Raw genomic sequence first — 13,039 nt, forward strand, 5'->3', positions numbered from 1 at the left:
AGAGGGTTTATCATATTCTTCCCCTCTTATCTTAATAGGATTAACCTTTTGCAAACTCAATTACACTTAAGTTTTTCCTTATAAAATATAACACTCTTATTCATTTTGGGATCTCCATTTTTAAAGTAAAGTGCATCCCGTTAAATGCTATCATTTTTAAAAATGGATTTTATATTAAAGATACACAGATGCAAACATTATTAGAAATTGATAACCATATCACCAGATTCATTGATGCATTAGTACTCCTTGGGAGTATTAAAAGTCAGCACACAAACCAATCCTGGAATACATTTTAGTTTTTTTATTGGTATCTGAGTTTAACTTGCCTATTTTTTTATGTTTAAGAATGACTTTTTATTTTTTTGCTATAGATGATGTTGATGCCTCTTTATGGAATGACCTCAGTACTGATACATTGGAATTTGAGGCAGAATCTTGGAGTCTGGTTGTAGAGCCTTGGTTTTGTAACCAACAAGAAAAGCATGTTATCAAGCGACAAGATGTAATCTTTGGTTAGTTTGCTATAGTATCCTCTATGTTTCAGTATAGATGGTTGGACATGAAAATATAAAATAGCCTTCTTTAATTTGGTGCTCACTAGATGTGTTGTATTCTGCCAGCAGGATTTGATAATAGGAATTGTAATCTAAAATATATGCTGGAATCAGTAGTGAAATAAAATTAAAAATGTGCACTAGTCTAGAACTGTTATTTTATTTTTGTCTTTGTAACATTCTGAAAAAGTGAGAGGAGCTATACTCCATTTGTATTTAATGTGATCTCAGTTCTGCAGTAATCTGATAAACTGTTATTTAATATTCTTAATATAATTTTTTTTAAAAAAAAACTTAAATACTTTTTAATCCCACTTTTATCATTTCTTATAAATAACTCAAAGCAGTGAACATACCTAATATTCCTTGCCCCTCTTATTTTCTCCACAACAACAACATCTGTGACATGACTGGGCTGGTTTTCATGACTAAGGCAGGACTAGAACTCACAGTCTTTTCTAGCCTGGTGCTTTAATCACTACATCAAATTAATCGAACATCAAAGTGCCTTAACCACTAAACCAAACTGGCCCTCATCTAATAAGAGTATTTGGAGAGAATGTTAGGACATGCTGAATAAAGATACAGTGCAGAGCACATTTGTTTAGGATTACAGGCAGACAGCCATGACTTTTTTTTCCCAGTGCTACATTCTGTTTTTCCTTCCCATGTTTTTTTTGTCATTGTTTTGAGTGTATACTTAGATTCTATGGGCTTTAATCCCCACCTCCTCTTTTCAGTTTGTTTTCTTGTTAAAGATGCATTTATACTTCTGTAGACCTTAGATGTTCCCTAATGTCCTGATAGCCTCCTTCATTTCGGAATGGATCTTCAATATGCAAAAATCAATATATAGAGAAAGAATCTACTGTAATATATATATTATGTTTTCTAATGTAGAACTAATGCAAACAGAAGTGCACCACATCCATACCCTGTTCATCATGTCCAAAATATTCAGAAAAGGAATGAAAGAAGAACTACAGCTGGACCACAGCACAGTGGACAAAATATTCCCTTGCTTAGATGAGCTGCTAGAACTTCACCAGCAGTTCTTCTGTAGGATGAAGGAAAGGCGACAGCTCTCAAGTCAGGACGGAAGTGACAAAAATTTTGTGATCAGCAAAATTGGAGATGTCCTTGTGCAGCAGGTAAAGCACTGAATAGAATTATACTTTCAACAAAGTGTTTTTGAAGATATGGTCATTGTAAAGGAAACCATTTGCTCAGCAATTGTTCAAAGTTAAAATGTTGCTGAACCATGGGGATTTATGACCAGTCTTCACCGTGGATCGGCAGTTATGTGATCATGAGGCAGGCACTTGATGTCCAGCATGGTCACATGATCATTTCCAACATTTCCTGCTGACATTCCACAAGCAAAGTCATAGGAAAACTGGCAGGAAATCAGAAATTGCTTCCATCACTTTTTTCGCCTGCCCACACACTGTAGTGCTTGTCCACAGCACCCCCTCCCACTACAGCACTCATACATGTGCCCATGGTTCAGAATGCCTGCTTGTGACACTTCATGCAGTAGCCATGTGCACTCCGGGACCCAGCCTAAGGCACACCCTTGTCCACCTGTATCTCTCACCTGTTTGATTGGAACTCCCATCCTTTTCCACTTAATGACATGTGTGGTCCTGGGATTAGGACAACAACTGGAATTGCCAGGATTGCCATTCCTAAGGGATGAAGTCACGTGATATTACACTTTACTATTGCATTGCTTAGTGATGGAAATTGTGGCCCAAATTGCTTTGTAAGCCAATGACTACATATATATGAATTTGTTATGATCCTGGTCCAACCACATCTCCCCTAAACAGATGATAACACTGAAAGAGGAAGGCCTTAACCTTCCTTTACCAACATTTTCAAGGTATTTAAGATCACATAGACAATGCTTCCCTTTCTCTAGCAACTGTGTGACGTCTCTCAGTCCATAATGCTTTTTCAGTGTACCAAATAGATTGGTGATGAAGGGAAAGAAATCTATTTGGTGAGTGGGAGAACCAGTTTGCTTACATATTCATTGTGCAGCATAGTGATAATTCTACCAGTACTCTATTGAGCTTCTACTATTTTTCAGTTTTCGGAAGAGAATGCAAGAAAAATGAAGACAATCTATGGAGATTTTTGTAGTCACCAGAAAGAAGCAGTTAGCCTTTTTAAAGAGTTGCAGCAAAACAAAAAATTCCAGAACTTCATCAAAGTAAGTTGATAATATCTATCTCAGTTGCACAAATGTTTATCTACTTTATGAGAACTGTTAACATGAGAGGTGGTACAGCACATTAGCTTAGAATTCTAATAAATGGTTCAAAAATGGTTTTCCTAAGTATGCCACAAGGAGGCTCAATTTTAGTGCAATGTGGCTGATAAGACTGACTTTCAGAATTGTAAGAACTCCAGCCAGTATATCCTGTGTCACATAAGAGGCTTCCATTTATACAAAACAGTTTTCTTAATTTTTTATTTTTTCTTAAGATTTTCAAAGTGGAGAGTGAGTGTCTAAGGAAAGGGAAAATCTATTCCTATAACAGTATCTTATTCTGTTGTGGATAAAACTCATTAAATTTCATCCAATGTAAAAAAAGCCATTGAACATTTTAAGGCAGAGGAATTGGACGTTGGGCATTGTACAAAGAGAATAAAATGAACAAATAAATAAACACATAGCTCTTTTATAGAAGTTGTCTTTATTTTTAAAAAAATAATTATAGACACAATTATTTTCATTCCAAAAAAGGGCTTATAATTAAAGCCTTATGAAATTAAAAAAAAATGAACTTCAGTGTTTCTGATTATTTGAATATTTTTAAAAAAAAAAAAACACAATTACATGCATTGGCTTATTTGCTGTTGGCTTATTTGTTACAAATAAAATAATAAATTACCTATCCCATTCTAATGGGAGGGATCCACAGTGGAAATAAAGGCTTTTTAAAATTTATATACATATATCAATGTACTTTGTTAGTATTTTATTTCTTTTATTGTTTCCTCTGAATGTTCAGACCACCTACAGGCTTTTGTGATTCATTGGAGTGGGGGGACCAGCAATATCCATGAGGGGAGGCAAAAAAGTCAAAGTGGAAATCACAGCAGCACAATTGAAGCCCAACCCTTTGTGTGGGAGTGCAGCATTGCTAAATATACAAAAGAGATGGGTTTTTGATAGTCTTGCTATTAAAGCCATCTTTACTTTTTTTTACCATCCCATGCCACTTACTTTGGCACTGTAAATAACTTACTTAAAATTATTATAAAATTCTTTTTGCCATATGATATATTGATGCAGTCTTTTTCCTGCATCAGCCATATAACATGGCAAAATGAAATGAATAATAGCTTAATATCAGATGGATTGAAGCAAGAAATAAAATATAGAGAAGATTCTCTTCCACCACCCAAGCAGAGAGACTTTAAAATCTAAGTGACATTTTATATCTAACAACCCTGAAGATTATATATTAAAAGTTAAATCTCTTCTTAAAGCTGCGGAACAGTAATCTTTTGGCCCGACGTCGAGGAATCCCAGAATGCATTTTGCTAGTCACTCAAAGAATCACAAAGTACCCAGTTCTAGTAGAAAGAATATTACAGTACACCAAAGGTAAGCAATAATTTTCTACCTGCTTCATGAATAATTCTTATGGTGTGCTTAGCTAACTAACATCAAATTATCAACATTATTTTTAAAATTTCCTATAAAAATATTTATTTTAAAAAAATGTGTAATACTTTTTATGTTTTCAGATAGCTCATTTTGCAAACAACTTATTTTGTTATAAATGAAAAGGAGATCTATTTTATATATTTGTTATTTATTAATTTGTTAAATTTATTTTCCACCTATCTTGCTGTGGGGCTTCTCTAGGCGGCTTACAGTAGTAAAAAAAAGGAAGAAATGAAAAGAGTGTAAACAGAAATAAAATAAATAAAATAAACAATGAAATAGAACACAGTAATATATCAATATGATAACCATAGATCAATATGATTAAAAAAAGATGGACAGGTGGAGAACAGAGCGCAAGGGAGGGGAGAAGGAATCTGCCATTGGCGTGCCTGGCTGAGGAATTCTGGGAGTTGAAGTCCACAAGTCATAAAAAGGCCAAGTTTGAAGACCCCTGCTCTAAGAGCTCATGGCCCTGGCACAGGCGTCTGCAACCTTGACAACCTTAAGACTTGTGGACTTCAGCTCCCAGAATTCTGGGAGGTTGCAGACCCCTGCCCTAGCAGAACAATGCACCAAATTTAGCATTACTTCCACATGATAATACTGGGAGATTAGTGTGGCAACACCATGGCTGATTCTTCTAAACAATAAAAGTTGCTAAATGAGGAATATTAACATGACTTTTCAGCAAAGCATGTATTTTGATTTTAGAATCCATGAGTCATGAACCATTCACAAAACAGATTTGAAAATAATCTTGATTCTTTCCATTCTAAATATTTAAGGAGAAGGGTTTGCTAACGATATGCACCTCTTTGTTTTTATACAGAAGGAACTGAAGAACACCAAGATTTATGTAGAGCCCTTAACCTTATCAAGGATATGATTGCAGCAGTTGATTTGCAAGTCAGTGAATACGAAAAGAAACAGAAGTTGCTCGAGATTCTTAGTAAAGTTGAAAACAAAACCTATACCAAACTGAAAAATGGACATGTTTTCAGGAAACAAGATTTGATCAAGAAACAGAGGACGCTTTTGTATGAAGGCTTAGTCTACTGGAAGACTGCGACGGGACGTTTCAAAGGTTATTGAAATTCAAATTCATTGTTTATTTTCAGTGGTGCTGTACTTTTCTAAAGAAAGTCAGTTTTTGTTACAAATGTATAAGTTGCTAAAGATATGAAAAAAAATATCTTACAGATAGGATAGCAATATGTTGATTAAGTTTATGGCCTTGGCATTTTTTCTCACCAATTTTGCCCAGAGCTAAGTTTGTCTGATCCTTTATTTCCTGTCTTAAAAGTAAGAAATCAGTAGATCTGATTGTAACATACCCAACACTAGCAATCTGTTTTCTAATATAGTGTGAAAACACATTAGAACATTAAATTTGTTCAAATGTTAATTATATCTTCAAGTTAAATTTATTTTATTAGCCTAACAAGTACACTGTAACAAAAAAAGAAGCACAAAACTAAGACAATAAAATCAAGTACATAGGTTAACTCTGAAATATGTACTCAAAATCATTCTAAAATTAAGATGCTAACGTAGATGGGCACCTAAAAGAATCACTTCTTCCTGATGAGAAGTAAATGTCCTCTGCACTTGGTGCACCTTGAATATTGAAGGACATCTCGGAAAAGGTCCAAGTAAATATTTTGATAGACAGACTGAGGTAAGTGAAGGTAGTCCAGCAACTAGATGAACTAGTTATATCACCCTGATTCTGGTACAAGTAATCCTCATTTAGCAACCATAATTGGGACTGCTAAGTCTGTCATTAAGGGAAGTGGTCGCTAGGCAAAGCCACAACAGCTTATGATTTTACTTCAGCTTTCCTTTGCTTTGCCGACCTGTGTAGCTTGTAATTACGAGAACGGTAATCACTGAGTATAACCGTGAATGGTAAAGTTACTTTTTTATTGTTGAAACTGCAAATTCTCACTAAATGAGGCAGTCACTAAATGAGGATTCCCTGTATTTAGATATAAAATATAAATCAAACATTCTTCCTTAAAGTGAAGAAATATATTAATAGCTATATTAATTGGTATTGTTTCAAAACATTGCTTGTGGTAAATCTATGCATGTCATTTCATTGAAAACAAACCATTGAGATCCAGTCTGGAGCCTCAGAGAGAAATGAACCCACCTCATCAATTTTATTACATGTTTTCATAGGATATCCTATCCTGATCAATGCACCTAGTGAATCTGTGTGTGTTGTACTGTGATGTGAATGTTTTTAAAGAACTGAATTTATTTTCATTCAATTTATTTGGTATGATAGAAACTATTGTTCTGTAATAGCAATTTTCTTTCTTTTAAAGATATTTTAGCTCTGCTTCTAAATGATGTGATGCTGTTTTTACAAGAAAAAGATCAGAAGTATATATTTGCATCTGTTGTAAGTATAAATGTTTAAAATGTTGGATTATCTTAATTGGAAATTGTGTCTTTTATAAAAAGTAATAAATGTTGGGATCTTATTCAGTCAAAATCAAGCCTTTTAGATGGCAATCTTGAGTGTGTGTAAATTTGGACAAATTTCTGTTCGAGTCATTGAAAGAAAATAGATATTTAGTAGCAGATTTTCTTAAATTTCTAAAATGATAAATGAATTTGAAAATTGCCTTAATGATTCATACTAATGATTTCATAGCAGGTTGGGCAAAATATAATTACACTCTTTACTAAATAGTGGGGGCTGCTGTAGCATTCCTGAAGTTGGTTTTGTGGACGGGCAGATTGCCAAGCACCTGAATTTTGTTCAAATGACTGGATGGTGCTGCATGACACTAATTGTAAAACCAAGTCATAAGAAGCTTTTGGGGGTATCTTTCATAAATTTGAACAGTTGATAGTCATAAGTTGAGGTTAACCTGTAACTTTCCTCAAATTGCAGCTTATATATTGCAGTATGTAGGAGGTAACAAACCCATACATGTTAAGCATTATTCCAGATAATATAATGGATAGATTTTAAATGCAGTACAGACTGAGGGATATTTAGACACAATGCACCTTAGAAAGTGTTTAGAAGAACAAAAGAAAGCTCCTAATAAACCAATTATTGAAGAACAAGCAAAAGGAGCAATATAGATGTTAAAATTCAATAACCAGGACCAGGTGGACTTTTTATGTATTATAAGACATTTTATGAAATTCTGATTAAGCCATTAACTTGGGTAATGAATGAGATTTAACAGTGTCAAGCATTTTCATCCTCCTGCTTTAATTTCTGTGTTATTCAGTGAGGAACATTACAGACTGTTTCAGAGTCATACAGACCTATTTTGTTACTTAATGCACATAACAAACTTTTCAAGATTTGCAAAAAGAGTAATACATTTCTAACTGAATTGATACATCCTGATCAGGCTGGATTTCTCCTGACATGAGGGATAATGCTTTGTATATATTTTGAATGCTGTTATAGGGAAAAGAACAAGCTTGCTCTTTCTCACATTATTTACTTTTGTTTGCAAAAATAATAATAAAATAAAATACAACAATAAAATAATCTTCCAGAAATAGCTGACTTAGTGTTACACTGAAATGATTTAATTTAGATGGTCACTCAGATGCTTTTATTCGGAATATACTGTTATTTGCAATTTCTTTTGCATAGGACCAGAAGCCTGCTGTTATAGCTCTTCAGAAACTTATTGTCAGAGAGGTAGCCAATGAAGAGAGAGGGATGTTTTTGATCAGTGCATCCTCCACAGGACCTGAGATGTATGAAATTCATACTAGTTCCAAAGAGGAACGCAGTCACTGGATGAGGCAGATTCAAGAGGCAGTGGAAAGGTACATGCTGAAACACTGGTTATCGCTTGCTAACTTTTTCTTTATTTTAATGTAAAAATTTTCCTTAGAAATGCTTGTAAACTGCATCGTACCAAAATATCATATGGCAAATCTTGGAAATAAGTAAAAAAATTGAAGATATATCCACTGAGATTTGATCTAATGGACTCATATTACTTCTTGCTGTCATAAAGTCATATGTCTTCCCAGGTCAGGCTATTTGGGATAGCTAAATGGCAGTATGAATTGGGATCCGACTTGCAAAGAAACTGTTCTTCTAGGGAGGACAGGAATACTAAGGCACCATCTTTGTTGCAGTTTAGTGTCATTAGTAAGCATGTCGTTTATGATGTCATGTCCAGCCTGCTTTTTAAAGTAGATGGTAGCTAACTGCTTAAATGCAATCTTTATTTCTGTTCAATATTTCTTAATCAGTGGACAAAATGTGGAAAGAATATATATCTGCTAACCTCATCAAATTATAAATATCTCTACAATAACCCATTTATATTAAGTCTATTAAATTAGTATGACTGAAGTTGACATTTCCAAATTGATTCTTGTATATAATGTCTTATGAAAAAAGATAAGATTGCTTGAATCTGTTTTGTTTATATGGAATCATTGAAGTTGTCCGGAAGAAGAAGGCAAAATAGGTGATTCTGATGAAGACCGAAAAATAACTGAAGCCAGAGCGGCAAAAATTCAAAAATGTCAAGGTATAGTGTAATGTTTTGGGGCACTTTAAAACTAATATGTTCATCCATTAGAGTGGACATAATCTTAAGAAAATGTCCCTTCCTCCATTAGACATTTTTTATAAACACGTCTGTGCATTTGGATTTCCTACTCAGCGCTGTTTCCTCATTGTGAAGTAACTATAATGTGTATGTGGTGGCTTCACTAGGTGGGATTGCATGCAATTCATAATAAAAATACCAAATTTTAAAATGAAAAAATAATAATGTGGATAATTATGGTTCCAGCATAAATAAGTAATAATTACAATCACCATAGCTTTTAATCTTAATAGTGCATGATTTTTTTGGTATAGTACTCTTGAATAATCAAGACCAGCAGATCTGTAACTACTTAGAAGATAAGCTTAATATCTATGCAAAGCTTGGAAATATGAGTGGTTTTGAAGAAGTTCATGCAGAACCACATCTACTTATTAAACCGGACTCTGGAGAAACTCCTCAAGTGGCTTCACTTCTGGCGGCAGCTCTTAAAGAAGGTAAGTCTGTGTCTACATAAAAAGTATTCTTTCCAAGGACATCTCCTCCCCTCTGTCACACTTCTTAGTATTTTAATTAATTTCAGGTTTAAAAAGTTTGAAAGCAGGCACTCAGAATTCTCCCCAACTGTGATCATAGTAGATTCAAGGTAATTCTAACTTTCTAACTTCACTAACTTTTTGAGTGGGCACTTCCAAAGTCACTGAGGAATCTGTCAACACAGACTGTCTCGTTCTGAATGAGACAGTCACTATGGAAAATAGCATGGTTTTCTTTAAACCTTATTGTATAGAACTCTTAAAAGGATTTTTTTATTAACTAGGAAACTCTGTAAGTGACTCTAGGCCTATGCTGGGGAAACCAGTTTAGGCTTTGACTACCGCATTGCTCTCCATGGCTTTCTGTCTGAAATTCAGAACCCATAGGCTCCATGTGCCCTGTGACCCTTTTTGAACCCCTTGAAGGGAACTGAAAAGCCTTATGAATTTGTGTATCTAAAAAAAAAGAGAAGAGAAAGAACATATTCCAAATTAAGACCTACAAAGGTCTATTTATGTGATAGTAAAATAATATTATTTTACTATTGTGCCCTTGGACCTGAAAATAATACTCAAAGAAACCCAAGATTAACTTTGAGATACCTGATTTAGTCAAACTAAGAATTTAAACTTTTTTCTCCTCAAACTTATATCCTTGGTGATGCATCCGCTAGACAAGGACATTTCCTAATCAATAAAAGATGCATTTCTCTTCCTTTGGATTGCATTTATATTGAGATTATAAATTAGGATAATCTTCATAGGGACCTCTCAATATTTTAGATGACTAAAATATTTATTCATATTTGTAAACTGCTTTAAAAATATTTGTACATTGTGGTCTGTCATTCTATTTGCTTCTAGAAATAGTCTATCCTTCATACTTCACATACCTCCTACAAGCCCAGCAAGACTAGAATGTTCTACTGTACATTCATCTTTTGATTACCTGAAAATTATTAGGCTTCTTGAGAGTCTTGTTTAATTATAGATGACAGAAAATAATATTTCTAAGCCACTTTAATTATTACATTTACTTCAACTAAACAGGCATGCTATTCTCTCCTGGTTTTGTAATGTTGTCTCCCCACATTCTGATTAATAGGAGGTAAACCTAGAAAGCAGTTGCTTTGAATCAGGACTGTCTTTGATATTTACACCTGCCAAATTAGATTCAGGATCTCAAATCCTAACAATGTACATTCAAATGACTTGGATATTTCTATTTTGATATGAAACTGTGTGAGTTCAGAGTTCATCAGAAAGTATCTTGTTGTTCCTACTGGAATCTACAGCTTGCATTCCAGTCATTGCACAGGAAGCCTTCCTATGGGGATGGTCATGGTTTCCAAGGCTTTCCCTCCTGAAGACAGGGTGGCTTGGTTTAGTCAACAAGTAGAGATTCATCTTATCACTCTCTTTTTTGAATGTGTTATTTATATTTTAGGAACTTTGAATGTTTAGACATTTCTAGGTGTTTAATGTTTGACGTGTTAATATTACAAGGCTAAATTTTAATAGATTTTTTTTAAAAAAATACACTGACTAAGTCAGTTGAACTTTATTTGCTGTGATGGGATTGTGATGAAGATTGTACCTTACATGATTCCCTCCCCAAAGAGAAGTTTTGAAGTAGTTCTTATACCCCTTATAAATCATGCATTATAAAGATCGCTTGGAGGTAGGAGAAACTTCTAATGTAATTTACCGGATTCCCTGCCTGGATTGCCTCTGTGACTATGTAGGACAGACGGGGAGGAAGCTAAGCGCCAGATTGCAAGAACACAAGCAAGCAATTAGATGAGAAGACCCAACTCATTGGTAGCCTCACATTGCAATGAATAAGGACATATATTCAATTTCGCAGCTCCTAAGATTGTTGGCCAGACAGGGACAAAAATAGCCAGGGAAATGATTGAAGCCTGGGAAATTGGCCCCTTGTCAGTCAGTAGGAGTGCTGATTTATCACCAGCTTACTAGATACGTAGAGCCAAGGGCATGGCAGCACAAGGAACCAACAATCAATAACTTAATAGCCGGCCATCAACACCCCAGTTAACAACTAAAAGTCACACACCAGCAGGCACCACATAAATATTATGCATAGAACAGCTGAGTGCACACATTCTGGAGAGAGAGAGAGAAGTTCCCTGAGCATGGGTTCCAGCATGTGCCTGAAAGCTTGGAAGACTAAAATTCTGGTCCTGATGAATGACTTAGATTGGACCCTTTTAGACCAACTAGATAGCTGAACCAAATTGCTATGCCCAAACTAAGAAGACACCTTGGCACAATTAAACATACTTCCATTATTGGTCATCCCATTTACATTTAGATTTGACTCATGCAGTGAAGTAGTAATTGTACCCACTGAATATGATTTATTATACTATCCGTTTTACATTGACACTTGCTCTGAGCTGTTAACCCCACTAATTAAATATCCTGGTCAGTCTGATCAGTTTTGCATCATTATTTTTTTACTTCCAGATTCAAACAATTTTATTTCCTTAAGTGTAGCTAATTTTTGACATATTATATATAATCTATATAATGTATCTAATTGGTTAATCTGATCATTGACCACAATAAAAATCTCATTCGCCTTCTTTCTACTCTTTTATTATAAGTGATATAAAAGTTATTGTTTACTTTGTAGACACAATAAACATCTAAATATTTGCTTTTGTTGCAGCTGAAAACCTTCATACAACAGTAGCATTATTGCACTTAAAGGAAGAGACTGTTGGTGACTCATGTATGACAAGTCTTAGTGAAACTGAAGTCTGTGTACCTTTCACTGATTGTTAGTAAGAACTAATATTTTTAATCGTCCACTGCTTAGATATATTTACCATAATTGTTTCAAAATACAAAAATATAAAAAAATATAAAATATGAAGATATTTCCTAGAAAAATTAGATACGTCACTGGTACTCGCATTCCTGACATAAATGTTTCAATCAGGTATATGCTAATATGAAGCCCTATAAACTGTAAACTGGCCATCAACTCAATACTTACTATTATTGCAAAAATGGAGATCTATTAATCTGTGATAATGATTGAATGGCTTATATGCCATGTTTACTCATATGCTTGGAGATAGCTTGAAAAAAAAATAATCTGTCCTTGAAATCTTAAACATATTTGTTGTATTGATAGTGTGATATTGCAATTATTTTTCTGTAACAAAAAGGACACTTCTATATTATAGCAATACTCCATTGGAAAAAAAAGTAGAACAAAGGTACAATTTGTTTGATTTTTAGCATGGAATGGAGAATGGAAGCACTAACTTTAAAAATTTTGAAAACAAGGTGAAGTAGGTCTTCAAAACTTAGACTTTCCACAAAACTACACTGATGATGGTTGATGGTTCTCCAGTACCAGTTAAAATAAAAGTTCTGTCAGAAATTAGACATGGGGAAAATCTCAGGAAATAAAGGGTCGAAAAAGAACAAGAAAAAAGAACAAGAGAGAGGAAGAAAGCTAAGTAAGCAAAAGATTCCTTCCCACAGACCGGTACGCTCCCACAGAGTGGGTCTCCTCAGGGTGCCGTCGGCCAAGCAGTGTCGGCTGGCGACCCCCAGGGGGAGGGCCTTCTCTGTGGGTGCCCCTACCCTCTGGAATGAACTACCCCCCGAGATTCGGATAATTCCGGATCTCCTTACCTTCCGTCGCGCCCTCAAGACATGGCTCTT

At 34.7% G+C, this 13,039-nt stretch overlaps 1 protein-coding gene across 1 annotated transcript in view; it reads left to right on the forward strand.

The window, feature by feature from the left end:
* Nucleotides 1-374: 374 nt before the first annotated feature.
* The window catches only part of ARHGEF28 (Rho guanine nucleotide exchange factor 28), a gene marked incomplete at its 5' end in the record, with an annotated part of 30,923 nt that continues 18,258 nt past the window's right edge, over nucleotides 375-13,039 (forward strand). The window contains 10 exons of the mRNA XM_015820149.1: nucleotides 375-515; nucleotides 1,458-1,708; nucleotides 2,653-2,775; nucleotides 4,062-4,179; nucleotides 5,075-5,329; nucleotides 6,579-6,655; nucleotides 7,880-8,058; nucleotides 8,689-8,777; nucleotides 9,113-9,295; nucleotides 12,030-12,140. Of these exons, the coding sequence (XP_015675635.1) occupies nucleotides 375-515; nucleotides 1,458-1,708; nucleotides 2,653-2,775; nucleotides 4,062-4,179; nucleotides 5,075-5,329; nucleotides 6,579-6,655; nucleotides 7,880-8,058; nucleotides 8,689-8,777; nucleotides 9,113-9,295; nucleotides 12,030-12,140 (1,527 nt within the window). The remainder of the gene's footprint in view (nucleotides 516-1,457; nucleotides 1,709-2,652; nucleotides 2,776-4,061; nucleotides 4,180-5,074; nucleotides 5,330-6,578; nucleotides 6,656-7,879; nucleotides 8,059-8,688; nucleotides 8,778-9,112; nucleotides 9,296-12,029; nucleotides 12,141-13,039) is intronic.

The sequence above is a fragment of the Protobothrops mucrosquamatus genome, unplaced genomic scaffold (assembly GCF_001527695.2).
Source record: "Protobothrops mucrosquamatus isolate PMUCROS unplaced genomic scaffold, P.Mucros_1.0 scaffold1076, whole genome shotgun sequence".
NCBI lineage: Eukaryota > Metazoa > Chordata > Lepidosauria > Squamata > Viperidae > Protobothrops > Protobothrops mucrosquamatus.